At 55.1% G+C, this 23279-nt stretch overlaps 7 protein-coding genes across 9 annotated transcripts; 3 read left to right on the forward strand and 4 right to left on the reverse strand.

The window, feature by feature from the left end:
• Nucleotides 1–804: 804 nt before the first annotated feature.
• Nucleotides 805–2562, forward strand: PV07_08621 (uncharacterized protein; the record flags this gene model as incomplete). Its single annotated transcript, XM_016395807.1, has 3 exons — nucleotides 805–945; nucleotides 995–1188; nucleotides 2142–2562. 3 exons carry the CDS (start codon nucleotides 805–807, stop codon nucleotides 2560–2562), a joined length of 756 nt encoding a protein of 251 aa, XP_016245663.1.
• A 1553-nt stretch (nucleotides 2563–4115) lies between these two features.
• Nucleotides 4116–7965, forward strand: PV07_08622. Of its 3 annotated transcripts, XM_016395808.1 has the most exons (6): nucleotides 4116–4570; nucleotides 4618–4857; nucleotides 4949–5038; nucleotides 5100–5371; nucleotides 5461–5709; nucleotides 5769–7965. In XM_016395808.1, the coding sequence occupies exons 1-6, from the start codon at nucleotides 4540–4542 to the stop codon at nucleotides 6381–6383; spliced, it is 1497 nt and encodes a 498-aa protein (XP_016245664.1). In that variant the 5' UTR covers nucleotides 4116–4539; the 3' UTR covers nucleotides 6384–7965. The 3 variants fall into 3 exon arrangements, with proteins under 3 accessions (XP_016245664.1, XP_016245666.1, XP_016245665.1); XM_016395810.1 differs by having other exon boundaries at nucleotides 4949–5371; XM_016395809.1 differs by having other exon boundaries at nucleotides 4618–5371.
• On the reverse strand, nucleotides 6454–7786 carry PV07_08623 (uncharacterized protein; the record flags this gene model as incomplete). Its single annotated transcript, XM_016395811.1, has 6 exons — nucleotides 6454–6647; nucleotides 6715–6979; nucleotides 7187–7229; nucleotides 7317–7564; nucleotides 7656–7676; nucleotides 7745–7786. 6 exons carry the CDS (start codon nucleotides 7784–7786, stop codon nucleotides 6454–6456), a joined length of 813 nt encoding a protein of 270 aa, XP_016245667.1.
• Nucleotides 7966–9212: 1247 nt separating the features above from the next.
• Nucleotides 9213–12446, reverse strand: PV07_08624 (uncharacterized protein; the record flags this gene model as incomplete). Its single annotated transcript, XM_016395812.1, has 4 exons — nucleotides 9213–11128; nucleotides 11234–12009; nucleotides 12066–12181; nucleotides 12241–12446. The coding sequence occupies 4 exons, from the start codon at nucleotides 12444–12446 to the stop codon at nucleotides 9833–9835; spliced, it is 2394 nt and encodes a 797-aa protein (XP_016245668.1). The 3' UTR covers nucleotides 9213–9832.
• A 224-nt stretch (nucleotides 12447–12670) lies between these two features.
• Nucleotides 12671–14334, forward strand: PV07_08625 (uncharacterized protein). The gene is made up of 2 exons (XM_016395813.1): nucleotides 12671–12799; nucleotides 13066–14334. The coding sequence occupies exon 2, from the start codon at nucleotides 13165–13167 to the stop codon at nucleotides 14191–14193; it is 1029 nt and encodes a 342-aa protein (XP_016245669.1). The 5' UTR covers nucleotides 12671–12799; nucleotides 13066–13164; the 3' UTR covers nucleotides 14194–14334.
• Nucleotides 14335–20298: 5964 nt separating this feature from the next.
• On the reverse strand, nucleotides 20299–21552 carry PV07_08626 (uncharacterized protein). The gene has a single exon (XM_016395814.1). It carries the CDS (start codon nucleotides 21277–21279, stop codon nucleotides 20353–20355), a length of 927 nt encoding a protein of 308 aa, XP_016245670.1. The 5' UTR covers nucleotides 21280–21552; the 3' UTR covers nucleotides 20299–20352.
• A 372-nt stretch (nucleotides 21553–21924) lies between these two features.
• On the reverse strand, nucleotides 21925–23279 carry PV07_08627 (uncharacterized protein). Its single transcript, XM_016395815.1, has one exon. It carries the CDS (start codon nucleotides 22973–22975, stop codon nucleotides 22028–22030), a length of 948 nt encoding a protein of 315 aa, XP_016245671.1. The 5' UTR covers nucleotides 22976–23279; the 3' UTR covers nucleotides 21925–22027.

Below are 23279 nucleotides of genomic sequence, written 5' to 3' on the forward strand. Positions count from 1 at the left end.
CTGCTGGGGATGTACTGCTGGGGATGTACTGCTGGGGATGTACTGCTGGGGATGTACTGCTGGGGATGTACTGCTGGGGATGTACTGCTGGGGGTTGGCATGTCGAGTCTGCATAGCTAAAACAGCACCTAGACTACTGTGTAGTGAAGAGCGCTGGAACAGGGAAAGCCAGGTGATTTCGCTCTTCCCAGACACCCTTGGAGATCGTCATTGTTCCCTGGAAGAACACAGCTACAGCGCAGCTTACCATCAACTTGGCAGTCGGGTTCATCCATATGCTTGCGACCTCTGACATTTCTGTCGAGGAATCGTACCATGTACCATGACCTGGGAGCCTGACGGAGGCTGAAAGATATCAATGGTCGCTGGTGCTACCGTCAGGAAGGCTCAGGGAGAGTTTCCCAAGCGCCGCCACAGGAGGACACTCTAGCCGAGGCTGCATCATAGCCAAGTTTTTTGTTGCGCCAACGGTGATTTATTCTCAACCCTACGGATGCGGCATGGTCAATTATAAGTGCTGCAGCGGGCATTTGCAACATTACGGCGCAAATACTTTGTATATCGACGTGATTGAGAGTCGGAAATAGCTTGTCAGATCCGCTCGTCTCTCGATTTGAGGCCTTCACGAGCAATCACATGACCTGAAGCCTCATGGCATGGCACGTGCAAGGCTTTGTTCCGACCACCACGTGACCGGGCTGTGCCTGCGCCAGGTCGGCGTGCAACTCTCAAACCTCATTTCTGCGGGGTTTCAACCCAGTTGACTTGTCCAGGAGAAACACGGTGACGACGCCTCCGCCGTGAATGAATGATTTCAACTCTCTTCTGCTGGAGCCCTTCGAATCGGGGAGTTCAAGGATTCATTTCCAGACATGCGCTGGAGGTGGAAAGGATGGCTACGTTTTCAAAGTCCGCATACGCAAGAAAGACTACGCGCTCAAGATGGTAAGCTCAATGAAACTTGTCTTTGGGATACATATTAATTCTGGAGAAGTTCAGGTTCGATCATCCCGGGTTAAACGTAACCAAACTTAAGGGAACGCAACGAAACGCCTTCTACGATCCTTTCTACATCGAATGCCGCGCGAATGGCGCTCTTATTCAACAAGGTCTTAACGGCCAGATCCTCCCCTTCTGTTACGGTCGGATCGATGTACCTACAGCTGCGGAGATACAAGTGGCTAAGCGGTTCAACATACAACCGTTTCTATAAAATAGGCCAGAGAATCTTTGCGATCAGAAAGTCCGGGGTATGCTATTTGATTGGGTTGATGGCAAGTCGCTCACACAGACTACAATCAGCTCGAACGTTGCAGACCAAGCCCGCAGATTGGTCAAGGCATTGCATAGTGCTGGGATTGCCCACAACGATCTTGCCGCATCCAACTTTCTCGCTCAGGATCAAACCCTCTACCTCATAGATCTGAGTTCATCTGTCACACTTCCACATATCAGATTTCGGCGCAGGAACTGGAAAAGAGGCAGCGAAAGATATACAATCACTGGAAGTTGGGCTCGCACTACTCTCAAAGATCCCTATCAATCAAGGTCGTTGCTTTGCCGACCTGTCTGCTACCGGCAAGGCGTCTCTAGATGATATTTTCGCTGATTCAGAGTTCATACAACACCTCTGGGCCCCGCCACAGCCTACTTGTTGGCAGCCCACGGCTCTCAGCACACAGTCCATGGCATAGCTGCTCCCAAAAGATCGAATTAACTTCGAAAAATTTCCCCTTGCGGATCATGCGAATCCATCGAAAAGAAAGGGAAAGATCCGTCGCGGCGAGCCAGCGGTAATCCCGAGATGTGTGTCCATTTGTCGCGCCAACATACGAGCAGTCGACTAAGCCCTCCGACTTCTCTCAAGGGGGTGAATCATCACAGGGGTATGCAATGTACTTGTCGGAACTTGGATAACGGAAAGCTATCTAGGTCCATTGATAAGTGCAGTTGTACTGTTTCCTTCCATCCTATGGGAGGTCGGTCTGGGAGAGGCAACGTACTTTGTCGCGACGTGGATAAGGCATCGTCGTCCCAGATGCGCGCTTGTCGACTCGACTGCCCCAAATTATCGTTCAGATTCGAGACAACAAGGCGGCCAAATGTCACACTGAAGGGTCCTGGAATATTAATCTCCCCAGATACACGGCCTGGGATCCTGTTGCGAGAACACCAAAACGCGAAGGAGACTGGTCTGACTTGGAGATCATCCTGACACCCCTGAGACGCCTGAGACATGTTGACGCCATATCCTTGGAGCTGCCGTCCAATGCCCCCGTGGAGCCCAGGATGGACGATTTCAGAACATGCCTCGTCAGCTTCGGAAATCGCAGGAAATTGTACGGTCTGGAGGTGGCGGATGAACAAAAATGGAATGATGAAGATCTCCAGGCAGACGAGGATGCTCTACACGCATGGCTCGAAGTGGCAGGATGCAGATGCTGCGACCAGGATCAGTCGACGATAGAAGCCGCTTTATACCGGCAAAGCAAGATGCGAGAATATCTCTCTAAATTCTCGCCGTCGCGGCCTGATTTTCTTTTGCGACTGGGACCCTGTTGAGGACACAGCCGTGCGCCGAATCCCGCTGGGACGGACGACGTCTGGCAGGATTTCCATTGCTGCCATCCCGTACTTTGAATTGGCACCACGCGGCATTCCTACTGATGAGAAACGCCTTCCGGTCCAGAATCGATTTCGACCTGTGGACACTGGCCAATGCTATGAAAATGCTGCGATTCAACAGTGACCACCCAACTGCCGACGTTGGTCATGCTGTGGAGCTGCTGATGACAGCGATGCTGGATACGAAACGGGCCATACGTACAGCCAGTGTCGCCAGGGCTGCAGTCACCAGTCAGACTACAGTCACGCCAGCGACAAGGACTACCGTCAGTGCTCAGTCCGCAGTCATGACTGCAGTCTCTTGGTCGTCCGCAAATGGAGTGATCTGATTGGTGGAACTAGGTTGATTCTCCGACCTGAGTAGGTAGCTCGGCGAGGCTTCCCAGTAAGGTGCAACCTTGACACTCTTGCCCCCTCTTTCTACCAGTTTTGTGCCACAGCTTGCTCGGTTCGTTCCTCTCCCTCTCCACGTCGTCTAGATCGACACAGTCGACTTTACACACAGAGAGGATAAGGTGTTGTCCATCTCTCCACTGTCGTCCATCTCTACGCTGCCCTTCGATCATTGAACCTCTCTGCGCTTCACGTGCCACCTGCACCGCTACCACGGCTTTCCAACTCAAGTTGGATCCCGCCTTGCCGTCTAAACTGGCCACTAGCGGAGACAACCCCAGGGTTACTCCTCTGCACGGCCCTTTGCCAGGATAGGCATCTTCTGCATGGTCCTTTGCCAGGATAGGTACTCTTCTGCGCGGTTCCTCGTCATGGTGGGTGCTTTTCCGGATGAGTCCCTACCACAGTGGGCACCCGTCCGCAGATTCCTCTGCCTCAGTGCTTTTTGAAAACGGGTTCTTTCACCGGGGCATTTCTGACTTCGCAGTGCCTGGCTTGCAGTTTCCAAGTTAGGCTTTGCCATTCTGGGTCTTTTCTGCATGGGTGTTTTCCCAAATGGGCTTTTTGGGAGAGGGCATTTCTGACTCTGTGGAGCCTGACACGTCTTTGCTGGGCGCTTTTCCGTATGGGTCTTTTCCGCCGCTGGTACACTTCTGCAAGGGGTCCACCCCAAACTTGATACTTCCTGAAGGGCGTTTCCCAAATGGGCTTTATTGGTGGTCGCTTCTGACACTGCGGCGTCTGACTCTCGTATTTCCCAGTTGGGCATTTCGCGTTGCACCAAATGTACGCCAACGACCAGAGGGTGACTCCGCGGAACTGGTGGATGCGCGACGAACAATGCCGAGGATGGGTGGTGTAGTTGTAGACTGGTGCTTTGTCGTCGTCGTCGTTGTCGCATGCGGGGTGGTTGGCAGAAGTGAGCTTTTATCGGTCGGAACTACGTTCTTCCGAGTCGAGGAGTACTCGGCGCTATACCTAATTTATGTATCACGTGGTATAACACTAGTCTATATTAGGTATAGCGTGTAATTTTGCCTAAACATCGCTGCTGGACTGCACAACCGAGCAAGAACATCATGGCAACAATAGGAGTCGGTCGACCTCTGGTTATTGGAGGGAAAGGACCAATGGGAGGAGACCACCACCAGAACCTGCAGATACAGCAGGCACAGCAGGGTGCATTGTGCGGCCATTCACAAGAGGCAAGCCCCCCAAACAAATTCAAGGCTGATTCCCCGGACGAAGTTGAGCCGCCTTGAGCCGTGGGATGGTTGGGGCGCTGAATCATCGTAGGCAACTTTCTCCGAGACTTGACTGACTAATCCCATTTCCATACTCACTCGCTCACTCACTCACTCACTCACTGCCTCAGTCTACGCCGGCGTATAAACATCGCACCTCGCAAGATTCACGACCGCGCCATGAACCCGGCTGAACGCACATCAACCTTCAAATCAAGACTTACGCCATAAGACTCCGATCTGACACTTCGGAGCATCCACTCATCCCCATCTCGCCATGGGCGTCAAAGGATGCTGGACCTGCAGAGGTAACCCTCTCCCACCCTCAATTCCAACGGCGCTAATCTCTGCCCAGCCCGCAAAGTGCGATGCGACGCCCACCGCCCGACATGCCACACCTGCACCAAGGCCCGCCGCGTCTGTCGGGGCTACGGAATCCAGCTGTCGTGGCCGCGGGAGGGTGACTGCAAGAGGGCCGTCGTCCTGCGACACAAGCACTGCACCGTGGAGTCCGTCGTCCGGGGGTTCTTGAATGCGTCGTGCTGGGACGTCGCGCTGGCGGCGGAACTGGAGAGAGGGGGAGTTTCTCCACGAGGTGAATACCACGACACACCACACCATACCACACCATACCACACCCCTCGAGAATTGTCGAGCTGCGCTACTTGATGCTAATGCACCTCTAGCTCGCTACCTGCGGAGCATGAGACTTCCTCGGCCGACCTATCTCTCGCCCACGGCCATCAACAGGGAAGAGTCGCATCTCCTGGGCTTCTGTACGTCGGTGTGATTCTCCCGACGCATCCACCATGACACTGACCCAACCGACCTACCCAGTCACCGAATCCCGCTCCCTGGTTCTCGGCCCGACCGACGAGGAAGCGCTGGCCAACTTCATCCTGGCCGTCGCCTTCGCCGATCCCTCGGACGCCACCAATCCGGTCCTGCAGGGCGTGTTCGCGCTCGCCGCCCTGCAGCTGCACGGAAGCATGCAGAGCCTCCGCTACAAACACCTGGCCATCCGCTCGGTGCGGGGGTCGGTCGACTGGCTGGACGAGAGGACGCTGCTGCAGAACCTGATGGCCACGATGCTGCTGTATCACTACGAGGTGAGTTCGTATATCTATATATCTCTATATACATTCCCAGTTGCTGCGCACGCACAGGCTTTATGGCGGCTAACACTGCTCAATCCCAGCTCTCGCTCGAATCCCCCTCCAAGGGCAGCTGGGTGACATACCTCTGCGCGGTGAAACAGGTCATCAACACGTCGCCGGCCACCCACAAGCTGGTCCGGCGAGAATACTCGGTGTTTCTGGACTGGATCTACTACCACGAGGTCCTGGCCGAGTTCACCATCCGGCATTGGAAAGTCCCTTACGAAGGATGCGGCTTTACCCCGACGGCGCGATCGCCCCGAGCGGCCATCGAGGGGAGCGGTCTGAAGGTAAACAGGAAGCCTGGTTGCACTTTTTCGCTGACATTAGCTGATTCTGCGCGTGGCAGGTAGAGGACAACGTTGGCTGTCCGACCGATGTGCTTCAGCTCGTGGTCCATACGTGTCGACGAGCTCTGGTTTCGCGTGTCTCCGAGACGGATCATGATGCGAACGGCGCCGCCGCTCCTGGGGAGATGGAGGAGCGCACCAAGGTGCTGGAACAGAAGATTTCCCGCGCGGTGGGCGATTACGGCCCGGTCCACGCCCCATGCGCGACCGTGATCGACCGCAACGCCATGGTCGCCGACCTCCACCGGCTCGCGTGCCTGATCTACGTCAACCGAGCCGTCCACAACGTTTCCGGGACCGAGTTCCGGCACCGGCGGCTCGTGCGGGAGGGGATCTTGCTGCTGGCCCAGATGAAGACGTGCCAGAACGCATGGCCGCTGTTCATCATCGCGTGCGAGGCGGGCGGCGACGAGCAGCGGCTCGCCATGCTGGCCGTCTTTGAGCAGAGTCGGCGCGAGCGGAGACGGCGGTCCAGTCACGTTCATCTGGTCCAGCACATGGTCGAGGCGGTGTGGCATCAGCAGGATCTCAATTCGGAGAAGAACACGGTCGACTATCTAACCATTTTCGACGCCGTGGTCGGCGGAGTCCCGTTCATCCCGCCATTTGCCTGAGTTCAGCCCGTTGTGCCGAGTGCCCATCATTTCCATCCCACTGTGCCGATATGCTGTCAATATGCTATGACTAGAACCACTCGTCCTCGTTGCCGTGGTGCGTGAGAAACTTGCCACTGTCCGCCTCCGTCAAGCCCCGAATCACCCGCAGCTGCTCCGCGACCGACTCACCGACGGAAATCGGGCCCGTGACGTTGGGATCGACCTTGTGGAATGCGTCGAGCATGAACTTGCGCACCTCCGGGTCGCCCGTGACGGCTTGAGCTGGTTTCGGTTCGAGTCAGCGACACGATCCCTCTTGTGGTGGTTTGTGTGTGTGCGTTTTACTGACCTGCATCCGTGTCCACCCACCCCGGACTCATGGACAGCGTCCTGATGCCCTCACGGGCCAGCTCGGCGCCGAATTTCGTGGTCACCACGTTCATGCCCGCCTTGGCCACCGAGTACCCCACCAGGGCGGCCAGGCCGGTGCGGCGCGTGAACTCGAGGTCGCCGCTCGGGCTGGAGATGAAGACCAGCTTCTTCTCGGCGCCGTGGCGGATGAGGTCGAGCACGGCGTGGATCACGTACATGTTGCTGAGCAGGTTGGCCTTGATCTGTTGTAATAGTCAGTCACTCACTCACTCACCCAGTCAATCGGTGAGTCAATCGGTGAGTCAATCAGTCACTCAGCCACGCTTTCTGCTGGTGATACATATCACTCAGACAGAGGAGCTAGCTACCTAGCCAGGCACCCAGCGAGATAGATAGATAGCTAGCTATAGCGAGACAGACTGGTGCTGGATGGAGGTCAGGGGCCATACATTCTCATTGATCTCCTTCTCCAGCGCTTCCTCCTTGCCGTGGCTAAAAAGGGCACCTTGTCAGTTCGATTTTCGCAAACACTCGAGCGCGGCCAGGAAAGGGACAGGGTCGGTCACTTCGTCGACTCACAAGGCAGCTGGCGCGAGCACACTGGCCTCCGGCGGGCCCGCGGCGGAGCCGGCGTTGAGAATCAACACGTCCAGCGAGCCGCCCGTGACGGCGGAGATGTCGGCCGCCGCCTGGACGAGGCTCTTCGGGTCGGCCAGGTCGGTCACGATGATGTGGATGGTCTTGCGCGTCGCGGCGAGCTGTTCGAGCGCGCCGGCCGTGGCGCGGGAGCGGATCAGCGCGAAGACAGTGTTGGCCGGGTCGGCGGACTGAGGGTCGTCAGTCCAGTCCCCTTGGGGAATCATGGATCAAGCACAGATGGAACAACAGATGGAACGACCTATGTCGCGGGAGACTCACCAGATTGTCGACGAAGCCGAGCTGCAGAGATGGCCTGTGTTAGCACTGAGGAGAGATGGCGGTTGTGGTGGTGATCTGGAGAGACTTACGCCGATGCCTCGCGTCGCGCCGGTGATGGCCCAGGACACCATTTTAGTTTGTGGATGTCAGGGAGCGATGAGTGAGTAGTGAAGAAGTGTTGAGGGGGACGAGGATGATATAAATGCAAGTTTGGATGTGAGATTCATTGACAAAGGATTGCTCTTGCGTCCTCTTATACCCATCGCGGGACCCGTGGCGATGCAGTATGGAAGCGAGGAGGCCACAGAGCGCGGGTCGTATACACTGTAATCAGTGGAAAGTATCTGCGAGGCCGTATTAATAATTCATGTGTGATAGAGACGGCCCATCGCGGACGGCGGTGGGAATTATGTAAAGTGAAGCAACTTTCTCCGAGCCTGGGACCAAGGTTGAGAAGGGTCATTGCTAAGCAACGCGTACACCGAGGACAATGGTATAAAGAGATGGTGGTCGTGTGGAATCAGTCGAAGCAGGCCGAACACTCCAGCGTTATTGTTCGCAAACAGTGTCACCGTTGTTCACAGCGTCAGCGTCCCTCTCCCTGCTTCGCTGTCAACAGGCACCTGTGCTACACGCTCACCATGTCGGCATCATTGCCCATCGCCCTTGTCTTGGGCGCCGGCCACAACGTCGGAGCCGGGGTCGCCAAAGCCTTCGCTGCCAAAGGGTACAGGATAGCCACCGTGTCGCGGACGGCCACGGACGACGCGAGCGACAGGCGCCTCCACATCCAGGCCGACCTGGCGGATCCCGAGAGCGTGGCCCGGGTTTTCGAAACGGTGCGCAAGCACCTCGGCCATCCAAGCGTGGTGGTCTACAACGGTTCGTGGCGGGCTGGTGGGGTGGATCGACAGTTGGATGCTGACGACAAGACAGGCGCGGCGGCCAAGTTCGTGAGCAAGGAGGACCCGCTGGAACTGACGCTGCAGGACGCCATGCACGACATGAAGGTCAACACGTTCGGCGCCCTCGCGGCGGCCCAAGAGGCGGCCACGTCGTTCGAGGCGCTGGGCGAGGCCGCCGCGCGCACCTTCATCTTCACGGGGAACATCACGAACCTCCGGCCCATCCCCGCGTTGTTGAGCCAGGGCATGGGCAAGAGCGCGACGGCGCACCTGGTGCAGACGGCGGCGTCCGTGTACGCGGGCCGCGGATACAAGTTCTACTACGCCGACGAGCGCAACGCCGAGGGCGACGCCGTGTACCGTGCCGTGGACGGCGAGGCACACGGCCAGTTCTACGTGGAGCTGGCGGAGAAGGAGGGGCAAGGCCCGTGGCTGGCGACGTTTGTCAAGGGCACGGGCTACGTCGACTTTTCTTCGCGGTCGCCGATGTAACAGGCTCCGAGAGCAGTCTTGTCGGACAGTACTTGATGGCCTGTGATTGCGGAGATTGCGTGGTTGTTGGATGTGCAACTTCGAGTGAATGATCGTGGTGGTACTGTCGTAACAAGGGGCGGAAGAGGTATGCAGGAGGTAAAGTGTATATAGTGTCAGACAGAAGTGATGTAGGAGTAGGTGTAGATCGTTGTTGTCAGGCCGGACTGCACACCCGATGAAATCCTTGGAAGAGCCCATACAGTATTGTTCACGACCTAACTCGACTATTTCACTAGCACATTGTGTGCAGAAATGTCGGACTTTATATACCCTAGCATCGATTCGCCTCCGCCACGGATATCAAACGTTCTTGCGACCATCTAATAGTTCAACACCATCGATGGCTTCGTCAATCAATACCTACAATGTCCACAGACCTTGGGAGGATCTTCAGCCAGTCAAAGAGAGCGATCACAGCCAATCGCGGTCGTCCTCCAACACAAGTCTTTGGATACTGCACAATGCCTGAACAGCTGGATATGTCGGGTCGGACAGTCGGCCCAGTTCCGCCAATCAGATCGTTCCGTTTGCGGAAGACTAAAGCAACCTGCGGGAGTGACTGTTGACTGTTGACTGCAGACTGCAGTCCTGGCGCCGCCGACGTCGACACCTCCAAAGAGCACGGGTCTCGACGCCATCCGTAGGCTGATGCCACTGCCAAAGATCGAGGTTGTCAGGGCTTGTTGCCTAGCCAGCCACGTCCCTCTTTCACGAGCAAATCCATCTGCGCAGGAAATTTCAAGGCACTCGACTGGGCGGGCCTGCACAAGTAAGATTCCCCGACGGCTCTTTTCGACAGGAAGACCAAATAGTCAAACAAGCGAGATCTGGGAGCAGACACCCGAGCATACAAGAAACGGCGGCACTGGTCACACAGCTGAATGCCATAAAGTGTGGGAGGTCATCATGGTCTGGTAAAACTCGGAGCAAGGCCGAGTGCACACCGCCACTAACGGTGCGCATGGGCTCCGGCCTAGGTAAGGCGATGGGAGCACCCATTCTCCCCTGCCCGGGTATCATCAGGGCAGTAACAAATGCGGCCAAGAGTTGATCATGCGCGTCGTGGAGTTGGGCAAAATGGTAGAGATATTGCAGCGCCTGCTCCGAGGATGGAGCACGCGGAGAGGTGGATGCAGAGTCCCTCGATGGGATCTGGTGGATTCGGAGAACTTGGTCGTCGCTCTGGAGATGGCACTCCCATGAGGGACAAAAGTCTCGACCAGCCCGACTGAGGGTAGCGCGCCATCCGCATCCGTTGGCCAGGACGGCGGACCACCAGCGGCATTCCTCGAAGTCGGCATTGCCAACCGGTATGCCAAAGCCCGTCTCGCCATTGCCCAATTTTCCCGAGGTGTTGCACGCAGCCTTCTCTTCAGTGTAGCAGATTTGATCCTTGTCCGACTCTCGTCGCAGCTCGACTAGACATGCCGACAGCACATAGGCCCAGCCTAAAACAAAGGCGACCATGTAATTTCCCTCGCCCCCGGTGCGGCGACATCCCTCAAATCCCAGCCACGCCGAGGGCAAGTCGTCTGAGAGCAGGCAAAAGCTGGGGCGACTCGATCCGATCGTGATTTGGTGAAGTGCGGATTTCTTGCTCTTCCCGGCGAAGTCGCAGGGAGGCGAGTGGATGGCCCAGACCGAGAACCCCTCGAGGTAGATCGATGTGTCGCCGGCGAGCTCTTCAATCTCCGACCGGCCCGGGAGAGAGGGCGTCTGAGGCAGGAGGCTGCTGACGTTGGCGCAGGAGGAGGGGAAACCGCGAGCCGCGCGGGCGGGGACGAGGAGCGAACGCCATTGACGGCGGGAGCTGTGGAGGACGGCGGAGCATTGCTCAGGACTCGGGCGGAGAGGGTCGCTGGTCCGCTCGTTCACTAACCAGAGGGCATGCTCAACGCGGAATGCTGGACGCCGAACGGTGCAGAGGTAGACGTAGAGAAGTGGGATGTTTATTCTTGGCCCGAATGTTGACGACACCGATTTGTTGCTGAGGGCACGAAGACCAACTAAACCTATTTGGGCATTGGTGCTCGGCTGAGTTGCCTCTTACTGTTGGGCTGAGCAAAGCGGATGCAATACTATGGCAACTCTGGGTAGATGGCATCGAGGGTGAGCCTCGTATGCATTGGCGATCTATACGAATTTGACCACGAATTTGCCCACCCCGCCGCGGCCCTCGTACGCCTGCTGACAGCCGCGGCGAACGGCGTCGAGGTCGTCAAACCGCACCTCACTCATGACGGCCTTGACGTGACCGGCCTGGATGACCTCGCCCGCCTCCTCCAGCTTCCGCCTGTCCCACGGCGTGCACATGATCATCTCGTAGTGGACCGAGGTGCCCACGAGCCTCCATAGATACCACCACTGGAGCAGGTCCACCAGCCAGGCGACGGCGCGGGGCATGCGCGGAAACACCGGCTTCAGCAAGCCGCTGGGCGGAATGCCGGAGGCGGTGATGAAGACGCCCGACTTCGGCTTGACCAGCGGGAAGAGGCCCGTAAAGTCCCAGGGCGCGTTGTAGACCACGTCGACCGAGCCGCGCGGCACCACTTGGAGCACGTCCTGCGTCTTGTAGTCGACGACCTTGTCGACGATCCCCGGCGTGTACGTCTCGACGAGGGCGACTTTGGGCGTGGAGACGGTCGTGATTACCTTGCCCGCGCCGTAGACGTTCTTTGCGAGCTGCGTTCCCATGGAGCCCAGCGCGCCAAGGCCGGCAGTCACGAGCACCGTCTTGCCCGCGATCGTCTCACCCTCGGGCATATGCTTCAGGGCCGTCTCGAACGCTTCGATCCCCGGCATCGTAGCTCCCAGGAGCGACGCCGCCTCGCTGAAGGTCAGGTTTGCAGGTTTGCGGAGCACGAACTGCTCGGACGCAAGGGCGTACTCGGACAAGAATCCGAAGTGTTCGAAGTCTGCAGTTCTTTCTTTAGCCTGTTGAGCCCCGACCTCGAAGCCTTGTGCCAGTTACTGCTTGCCGGGTCCGATTCCAACACGTAAACCTCATCTCCAGGCTTCACGGTCGCGACGGCAGACCCGACTTGGACGACGACGCCTGCGCCTTCGACGCCCAGCTTGATGGGAAAGCTGGAGAAATCATCAGCCGCCTTTTCTTTTTCTGGTTACCATGCAAACGACATGCCGACCTGAATGATTGGAGCAACCTGAACGCTCCACTGGCCACCTGCGTGTCGCCAGGGTTCACGGCAGCCGCGCATATGCGGATCAGCACCTCATTTGGCTTCTTGATCTCGGGCACGGGGAGCTCGACAATTTGATATTCAGCCGGCGTGCAATAGCGTGGCGCGACGAGCGACTTCATGGTTCGAGGGACCGGGGTCAGATTTGCCATCTTTGGGGGGCCGTGCGGTGTGGTCAGTTCAAAAGTATTGATTTGGCCAGTTGGTCTCAATGGGAGACTCACGTCAAGATTGGCATGAGGGTGTGAACATGGCGGTGTCCTACAACCTCACGCGTGCGCGTTTGCTAGGCTCCAGCATTCCGCGCACAACCGAGGTTTACCGACTGTCGTGCCAGAAAATATGAGAGGGATGTTTTCAGCACCACATTCCGCGCGTTGTAAACACCAGCCAGTCTCCCTGTCGTCGCCTGATCTCAGGATGTCACAAGTCTCGCCCTTTGTCTCACCCCTGAACGGAGGTTGAGAGGCTCATAAACTTGCCCAGTGGGCTTTGTCCTACAAAGGTGAGTGGCACATTCCAGCTAGTGTTGCCCGGTTGCGCCATTCCAACTCCCCATTCCAGTCTTTATTCTCAAATCTCCCAACCCCCATTCCAGTCTTTATTCTCAAATCTCCCAACCCCCATTCCAGAGAGTCTTTTGTTCTTAATATATCTATATAAACCCCTACAATCTCTTTCTCCCCACGATAGCTTACTACGACCCCAGCAGCGGACCGGATTCCCCTTCCTCGTCTCTAAAGCTCTTACGCTCACCATTCTCGTCCCCAGGAACTTCTGGTGGTACGTCCATCACTACTCACTACTCGAACCGACCTCTCTCAGACCAGTCCTACGCCGAGGCAGAAGAACCTGTTGAAATCCAAAAAGATGCAGAACCTACCAAGCCCAGCCGAAGAGCAGCCGCCGTACGACCGAGTCAAGGCATACCTCGAAGATTTCAAACTCCACTGTGAGGGCCGAAGGACCGCCGTCGCCCGTGACTTCGACCAGCTCTTCCGATGCCGGATCTCACCTGGCGACTGGCTCAAGGTACAGCGAGATCTGCATATCTACGACCTCGACGAATCCCCCGGTCGATTCTCATATGAAACCCGTTGCAAATTCTCCTACCATGCCTCAACGTCGACTCTTATCATTGAATGTGCCGCCCCATCGGCCATGCATGAAGTGGCAGTTGGGTTCATCGAAGGTTGTTTCCGCTCGGTGACCGACCCCACCACTGTGGGCTTTGTTAGAAATGAAGACTACGAGCTCAAGGGCGAAGGTCCCGATCCGACCAAAAAGGCAGATCTTGCGCTCGATGAATTTACCCACGGAGGTCACAAGTACAGATGGGTTCTTGAAGTTGGTTTCTCGGAAACATATGACGAGCTCCTCGAAGACATACAGACCTGGCTGACAAGAAGCGGTGGCGACATCGTCCATGGGGTTTTGATGAAAATTACAGAAGAGCCGCCATACCGTTGTCCTTTACCGGGTGTCTCCGACGAGGAACTCGAGCGTCGAGGGCTAAAGAGCCATGACGATATATCTGAAGACGACTTCGTGATGGAAGGGGAATATGGACCAGTATCTTATCAGGGTGACCGCTGGGTAGGAGAGATTAAGGAGGTCTTCTGGGAAGTCTGGCGCCTGGATCCCGAAACACGCCAGCTCCGGCTCGTGGCCCAACGGGAGGTTATTGTCCCCAAAACCAGCTCCTCATCGCAAATCCAACTCGACGAGTTCCTAACGACCGCCCCAGCTAATGTACAAGCTTCACTAGACTGGGATCTTTTCCGACTCCTTCTCAAGAGAAAAATTCCATCGCTGGGCCTGAAACGATACCAAACGTGGATACGTACACGAAAGAGAAGAGATGGGGATGATAGAAGGACCGACCCAGACTATGTGTGAAGGGTTTCTGCGAGACAGTTCGACTATCAGGGTTGCAGGCTCGTTGGCACTTGGTTGCCATTGCAGGATCGTTGCCAGTCTAATTGCTAGTCTAGTTAGTTGTCATTGCTTACAGGCCTTAATCAAATCATACCATCTGAGCAGAATTCAAGTTTCGTTCTGGATGACGTTCGGCGTGGACTCGTCAGGAATGGACGTCCCTCTGTTCACATGGCCCAAATTTCCACCAAAAGATGGAAAGAACTGACGGGTGAATGTACAAATTGATGCGGGGGTAAGTAATACCACTATATTTCAGCGGCGAATCTTGAAACCCCCCCTCTGTGTGTGTGTCTCTCTCTCTCTCTCTCTCAAAGTTTCCATTTCCGTTTCCAAGAAGAGGCGGGGGCATGAGCAGCAATGAGCACTGCCGTGAACCCGACACGCCTAGTGCCTCAGACGCCAGATCGGCCACGGCCGCGGCGCAGTCCTTCGCCTGAGGACTCTCCTGAGCTGGCCTTGCTATCATCGACAGCGCCGCCTGCGATCGGCAGTGGCAGAGGCAAACGAGTCCGCAAACGGACTATTAGGCTAGTTGAGGCTAGACAACAAGGCTTCCTGCCTAACTCGCAGGACGGCTGAGAGATCAACACCAAGGTTGGCTATACAAACAGACGGCGACGAGGTCAGGCGGCGGCGAGGTCTAGGAGGAGGGATACGGAGGATGGAGAGCGGAAATTGCCACTAGCTAAATTAGGTGTAGTTGGCTTCTACAAAGCACTAAGCGAACTTGCGGCCAGCGGAACTTGCGGTGGAACTTGATGGTAATAGCAGAGATGTCCAATCTATCAGTGCCTACGGCGTGGTGTAGGTCCTGGTACATAGTCCGGGTCGGTCCTTCTGTCATCCCCATCTTTTGTCCCTCGGTTCGATTCCCACTTTAGATATCGACTCGTTGCCATTTTCTGAATGTCCCTTTGCAACAAGGTTCGTGTTGCGCTTGAGACAGTTGCCGTTTTACGTGCGCTTCAGGCGTTACCTAATTGCGCCTAGTGCCAGGAGGTCTTGCGGCGTGGCAGGACTCAGGGGAGGTCTTCCTGGTACCTAGCATTTTGTATATAGACGTTCAGACCTTGCCTGAGGACAGGCACAGGTAGACAGACCAATCCATGACCTGTTCACGATTCTGCTAGTTCAACAGTTATGAGCCCGGGGCGATTCTAGATCGCGCCGATAGCCATTTACGTTGCATTCCTTGTATACAACTACACCTGTTGTATAGGCACACACTGCCTCTCTGACCTCGTCAACGCCTACCTGAAGACCTCCTGTAACGCCATGGACCCTCAGTCCTCGATCAAGCGGAACGCCGTTATCCTCATAGGTCCTGATACCTGGACTAAATGGCTCTGGATGATCAAGACTAAGGTAGAGATCTATGACCACTGGGTCTTTATTGATCCTTCGAAAGATGCGAGGCCCGCAGCGCCTCCACCACCTGGTCCTTCCACAGGCACAGACTTAAAGGAATGGCAGATCAGGAAGACTGAGCGCCAGGACTATCTGAAGCACGAGGGCAAGATAACTGAGGCCATTGTCGAAAGCATCGACGAGATCCTCGTTCCGCACATTATGCGCACAGACATTACCGATAACTGGCATCGATTGAGAGCCCTCAAGGCCCAGGTCGCGCCATCCGATCGTGCCAGGGAACTAGGCGTCCAGGCCAAATATCGCGCTCTTTTGAAGGTCAATCGCAGAACCAACATCGATAGATGGCTAGGCGAATGGCTCTCTGTCTGTCAGGAGGCGAAAGATCTCAAGTTGCCTGAGGTCGACAAGGACAGGGCACAGAACGATTTTCTCAATGCAATCAACAGGATCGACGAAGGGTGGGCTAATGCCAAACGCGCCTTGTTCTTTGACGCGCCTGACACAACCAAACCCTCAATTGAGAGCCTGATCGCTAGTTATAGAAGGATCAGAGACATGAACAAAAACGAGAAGGTTTTACAGACCTATAGTCTCGACCATTTTGAGGCTGCAAGTGGTGCATTTGCAACCCTTAATGGCGTTAAAGACAAGACCCCTGAATGCCTCTGTGGCAAGAGACATTGGTATAAAGACTGCTGGTATCTGAACGCTTCGATCAGACCATTAGGTTGGAATCCTAATGATGAGATCGATCGACAGATCAAGGCGAAGCTTGACGAGTCACCTAGGCGAAAGAGGCACATCGAGAGGATCCTGAAGGCCGCACGGTCGTCTGCGAAGTCCAGGAAGGAAGCCAATGGTACCAATGGCAGTAAGCAGATCTCCTTACCTGAGGCAGGCGACGACGGTGAGCGCTCTGGACTAGAGTCAGTAGGGACCTTTGCGGTGGCATCTTACTCTGCAATGGCTGTCAACGCTCTCAAGGACAACTGGATCCTGGACTCAGGATCAAACGTCCACATTACCAATGACAGGAACGCGTTGTTCGACGTGAGAACTCCTGGCGCTACCACAGAGATTGTAGCAGGAACGGGCCGCTGTATAGCAGGCGCAATTGGTTCTGTAACCATCAAGGTTAACACACCTGTTGGCATGAAAACAATGACGATCACAGACGTGATTTATGTGCCAGGTTTCATGACTAACATCGTGTCCTTGTCAAGGCTGAATAGCAAAGGCGTTCACTTCAGCACTGAGACTAGTCAATTGACTAGAAACGGAAAGGTTATCGCGAAGATTGAACCAGTGGCAGGCCATTGGATCGTGTCAGTTGATAATCAACCAAAAGGCGCCACGTTCGCGGTGGCCGCAAGCGCGCAAGGCGCGAGATCCGACGGACAGGAGATGGCAGCGCAGGCACATCCAGCGGCGTTTACCTTAGAGAAGGCACAGCAGGACTATGATCTATCCGCGCTGTGGCATGCTAGAATGGCCCATCCTGGCCCGCAGGCACTTACTAAGTTACCAGGCGCCGTAGTAGGCATTCGGCTATTCGCGATAAATCACGCAATCTGTGAAGCCTACCGCCTATCGAAGGCCACTCAGTTGATCTCTCGATCAAGCGACAGGGAGTACCCAGAGGAACACCTATTTCACAGAGTCTCTTACGATCTCCTGGAACTTGACGAGGGCTATAATGGGGACCAATTCGCAGTCTATTTCCAGTGTTTCAAGACCTCGTTCAATTGCGTGTTTACTCAGCCTCAACGAGTAGGCCTAGTCGGCGTGATTGAGACCTTTATTAAGCATGTGGAACTGTAGTTCAATCAGCGCGTTCGGATCCTGCGGATTGACAACGACACTGCCCTAGGGTAAACCTTTGATAACTTTGCGCGCCAGATAGGCCTTAAGGTTGAATTTAGTGCTCCTCACACTTAGGCACAAAATGGGCATGCAGAACGCGTAGGTAGAACGCTCACGACGAAGGCTCGCGCCATGAGAATAGGTGCAAATTTACCCCATTCATTGTGGCCAGAACTCGTGAAAACGGCAGGATACTTGATGAATCGAACGCCTGTGATGCAACTAAACGGACGGACGCCTTTTGAGGCTCTCACAGGCCGCAAACTAAGCGTTAATCACCTCAGAATCGTTAGTTGTAAAGCGTTCTGTCTGAGAAAGAAGATGGACAGGAAGATGAAGTTGGACGCGAGGTCCCTGATCGGCTACCTAGTTGGCTATGACTCTCGGAACATCTATTGAATCTGGCATCCGGCCGGAAGAACTATTATCCGGACTAGAGACGTCATATTCGACGAAGGCCAGCGGTTCAATCCGTAGGAACAGGACCAACTTGCGTAACTCTCAACCCTTGAAACTGTCACAGAAACGATCGATTTAAGTGCCGATAACGATATAGAGGATGCCGGCGATGCTACAGATGACAGCGTCGACGGGAATAACTCAGAAAATGACCCTGAGACAATCACAATTAGGCCTCGTTCTATAGGCGACCAGGCCGATCGCATAAGGCGAAAGCGCAGGCGCATAACACCACCGCTACCAACGCCAGGAACGACGCCAGATTTGGCCTCGACACTAGAACAGACCTCGCCGCTACCATCTGGGGGGGTGGAAACGCCGTCTATAACCTCAGAACAAGTGTCTACAGGTACGGAACCTAATCGGACAAGGGATAATCGAGTTGCAAGCCGTGCCCAGGAGATATCTGCCGACTACTCCCAGGACAACATCCTACCTGAGGGCTCTAGGCGCTAACGTAAACGCAAGTTCGCTCAGTTTATCCTAGGTAATGTCGAGGATGAAACGCCTTCATTGAATGGCTATCATTTCGCGTTCTCTGTGGCAGTCGCAGACGGACAATTAGTTGATCGATCGCCAACTATTGCTGCCACCTAAATAAATGGCCTACGCCTGCATCAAGACAATCTACCTCCTGAACCAAAGCATTGGAGAGATCTCAAAAGGCACCCATTCAGATAGCAGTTTGAGGCAGCCGCACAAGAGGAATTCGACCAATTAAAGCGTAGAGGGACCTTTAAAGAAGTCGATTTAAACGAGACTACTAAAAGACCATTGCCATTACTATAGGTCTTTAAGTATAAGTTCGACACAGATGGGTTCCTAGATAAGTTCAAGGCGCGCATCTGCGTTCGCGGCGATCTATAGACCACTGAGCGGGATAATTATGCGGCCACCTTGACGATTAAGGTGTTCAGGGCATTAATAGCCCTAGCCGCGGCGTTCGACCTAGAGATCCTGCAGCTGGACGCAGTCAACGCGTTCCTAAACAGCGCTATAGACGAAGACGTCACAGTGGAATGGCCATAAGGTTTCCACCAAACAGACAAAATCCTGCTACTCCTGAAGGCGCTTTACGGCCTAAAATAGGTACCTCTCCTGTGGCATGATTACCTCGTCAGAGTGTTGAAGGAACTAGGTCTTCAATAATTGCCTAGCATTAACTGTGTTCTCACAAACGACGAGATGATCCTGTTCTTTTACGTAGACGACATCATCATTTTATACAGAATAGAGGTCGCTAAAGACGTCGAACGGCTAGTCAATCGACTTAAGGAACGTTTGGACCTTCGAGTGATCGATAAAGCTAATTGGTTCCTGGGGATCCGAATCATCAGGGATAGGCCAAATCGACTACTATGGCTGTGCCAGGACTCCTATATTGATAAACTGGTAGCACGATTCGAGATATAGGTAAACACGCGAGTCCTGGCGACTACGCCGTTACCGATTGACCTGCCGCAGATCTTTGACGGAAAGGCCTCAAGTACAGAGATATTTGCGTTCCAATAACGAGTGGGATCGCTCAACTTTGCGGCTGTGACCACCAGGCCAGATATTGCAAAGGCCTGTTCATTACTAGCATAACACCTCAGAAATCCAGGGCCAGAACATCTTAGGGCTGCTAATCGAGTGATTGGTTATCTAGTCGCCACTAAGTACTGCGGTATCTAGTACAATGGCATCGTCAATCAGGACGATCCTGATATTAACACCTACCCAATGGAATGTTACTCTGACGCGGCATTTGCTGACAATCTAGACAGGAAAAGCTCAGACGGATACCTCTTTCAGCTTTACGGAGGACCTATCGATTAGAAGGCCTCAAAGCAATCGACAGTTACCACCTTAAGTACAGAGGCAGAACTGTTGGCACTGTCGCGAACGGTAAAGGAACTGATCGCCTGGTAACGGTTCTATAGACAGATCAGATTCGCAACTAACAGCCGCCTGTGCATCCTCTCAGACAACATACAGACCATTCGACTACTCACAGTAAATGGGCCATTGATCAACACTAAGCTTAAACACATCGATATACACCAACACTGGCTGCGTTAGGAAGTCCAAAACGGCTCGATTGAGATCGAATGGGTGTCGACAGACGGCATGAAGGCAGATGGGTTTACAAAGGCCTTGTCTAGGCAGAAGTTCGATCGGTTTATCAGGCAACTCAATCTGGTTGATATACAGCCATTCCTGTGATCTATAGCGATCACTGCAATGGCTGGGGGGGTGTGTTGCGCTTGAGACAGTTGCCGTTTTACGTGCGCTTCAGGCGTTACCTAATTGCGCCTAGTGCCAGGAGGTCTTGCGGCGTGGCAGGACTCAGGGGAGGTCTTCCTGGTACCTAGCATTTTGTATATAGACGTTCAGACCTTGCCTGAGGACAGGCACAGGTAGACAGACCAATCCATGACCTGTTCACGATTCTGCTAGTTCAACAGTTCGGAACACATCCCAATCTGGCGAAATCTGTGCGCCCACCGGAGCGACTGACAGAAACTGGCCGATTTGAATCTTAGGTGAGGCGGCGGTCTCTGGGACGATGACCTCTCGTTCACCAACGAGCTCTATCTCTTGTGTTTGCGAGTTCAACCTCCAGACTTCCCAGAAGATCTCCTTAATTTGTCCTGCCCAACGATCACCTTGATAGGATACGGGGCCATATTCTCCTTCCATCACAAAGTCGGAGCGAGATATATCCTGACGACTCTTTAGGCCTCGGGCCTCGAATTCCTCATCGGAAATGTCAGCTAAAGGGCAATGGTGTGCTGGCTCCTCGGTGATTTGCATCAAGACCCCGAAGGCGACCTCGTGCTCTCTTCCTGTCAGCCACGATCGTACGTCTTTGAGGAGATCATCGTAAGTTTCAGTGAATCCAACTTCAAGAACCCATTTGAGCTTGTCATCTCCGTCAATTTCTTCGTAAATTGAAAGATCTGCCTGTTTACTCTCCCTATCTGCTTCGCCATGGAGAAGCGTGACAGTTGGGCCGCCTTGGACAACGTCGACGTCTAAGGAGGGGATCGCGGACCGAATGACCTGAGCCAGGAAGTTGATTGGCCTTTGATGGACTTCAGTTAGGAGGTATCGAATAACGAGTACAGACGATGAGGTGTGGTATGAGAATTTGCAGGAGGAGAATGGACCGTGGTCTTCATTGTCGAAAATATGCAGATCTTTCTGTAGCTTGTGCCAGTCTGCCTCTGAGATTTTGCATCGGAATACCTGTCCGAAGTCCCCGGGGGCGACAGTCTTGCGGCCCTCGCGCCACCGTTTGAAATCTTCGAGGCATGCCTTGACTCGGTCGTACGGCCGCTCCTCGGCTGGGTTTGGTAGGTTCTGCATCTTTTTGGATTTCAATAGGATCTTCTACCTCGGCGTAGGACTGGTCTGAGAGAGGTCGGTTCGAGTAGTGATGGACGTACCACCAGAAGTTCCTGGGGACGAGAATAGTGAGCGCGGGAGCTTTAGAGACGAGGAAAGGGAGTCCGATTCGCTACTAGAGTCGGAGTAAGCTATCGTGGGAGGAAGAGATGTAGGACTTTAAATAGATGTATTAGGAACAAAAGACTCTCTGGAATGGGGGTTGGGAGATTTGAGAATAAAGACTGGAATGCCGCAACCGGGCAACACTAGTTGGAATGTGCCGCACCCGGTACTCAACTGGTGCTTTTATCCCACGCGGGGTGCGCCACCTAGATATTTCCGTTTCCAAGACCCGAGCATATGCCGCCATTTGACCTGAACCAAATAGCTCTGGTGAGCTCTGTAGGCTGTGCGATCCTGAGGGTTGGTTGGCTCGGCGAGCCCCGGGGAGGCGGGGGGCATGAGCAGCAATGAGCACTGCCGTGAACCTGTGGACTTGTAGGCACACACGCGCGCCCGCGCGCACAAATGGGTTCGCGAGGTTCCCAGTTTTTCCAAGTTTTCAACACGCCTCAGATTTGGGGGAAGGGGGACAGGAGCAGTTCCGGGCTCCCAGCCGGGTGATTGTAGTTGTACGGGCATAGACCACCCAAACGCATGAATTTTTCTAACCGAACCGTCTCTCTCTCTCTATATATATATACATATATACACACATACATACATTTCACGCCAACTCGCTCAAAAACTGGATGATGGCATCCGCCAGCTGCTCCAACCCGGGCTCTTCCAAGGGGTAGTGGCCGGCGTTGGCCAGCATCACCGTGCGGACCGGGACCTTGGTGATGCGGGGCAGGAACAACTCGCTCAGATGCAGCGGCGTCCAGGCGTCGGCGGCCGGCTGGGTCAGCAGGACGGGGCAGACGTCGAAGTCCTCGGGCTCCACGGCGGGCCGGTAGGACGAGTAGGTGGCCAGGAAGCGCATCGACTTCCACGAGCCGGCGGACGAGGGGTCGGCCAGCATGACCTTGAGCGCGTGGGGGTCGTTGGCCAGCGCCGACATCTTGCTCGCCAGCCACATGGGCACCGAGAGGTCCTTGGTGAGCGCGTTGTCGCAGAGGCGGGTCATCGGGAGGCCGACGCGGCTCATGAACCAGTTGCGCGCCGTCTCGTCGGCGACCTGCTGGACGCGCTGGTCGAGGAAGGTCATGCCCACGATGCCGCGGACCTTCTGGTTGAGCGCCGCGGCGTGGTACGTCAGCATGCCGCCGGCGGAGAGGCCGTAGAGCACGATCGGGCGGGGGTCGTGCTCCAGCTCAAAGTCGATGAAGTCGCTGGCGATCGCGACCCAGTCGTCGTACGAGTAGGTGACGCCCCGGGCGACTTGGGTGCGCCCGTAGCCCGGCATGTCGAGCGCGACGAGCTCGAAGCCGGCCTTGTGCAAGGGGACGCCGAGGATCATGGACATTTGGCGCCCGTTGGTGCCGACGCCGTGGTGCATGATCAGGCGGATTTTGGCGGCCGGGTTCCTCCAGCGGTCGAGGTGGATGGTGTGCCCGCGGTTCTCCCACCACTCTTCAACCGGATGGTGTTCATCGGTGAAGTGCAGGCGCTGCGGGAGGAATTGCTCGAGGTCTTTCCACGCGCGTTGGGACTCGTAGGTTGGAGGCGACATGGTCACGATGGCGATGGTGGTACGGGTAGATAGATGGTGATTGTTGCTGTAGGATGAGGGTGCGAAGGTGTGAGAGTGATGAAGGGCTTACCTGTGTTTAATGTGTGTTGTATATATATGTATATATCTGTGTATGTAATCGATACTCAATGTCGACGTGTGGCAGCGCCGGAGAGACTCCAGCGCCGCAGACCGGGTTCGATTCGGACGTAGCAACCCCAAGACATGTTGATACGTTGCTCCGAGCCTCCGACCACCCTATCTGGACAACGCTGTGCCGGATGTGGTGAGTGTTCTCTTTTCG

Source organism: Cladophialophora immunda, assembly GCF_000835495.1.
Source record: "Cladophialophora immunda strain CBS 83496 unplaced genomic scaffold supercont1.5, whole genome shotgun sequence".
Lineage (NCBI taxonomy): Eukaryota > Fungi > Ascomycota > Eurotiomycetes > Chaetothyriales > Herpotrichiellaceae > Cladophialophora > Cladophialophora immunda.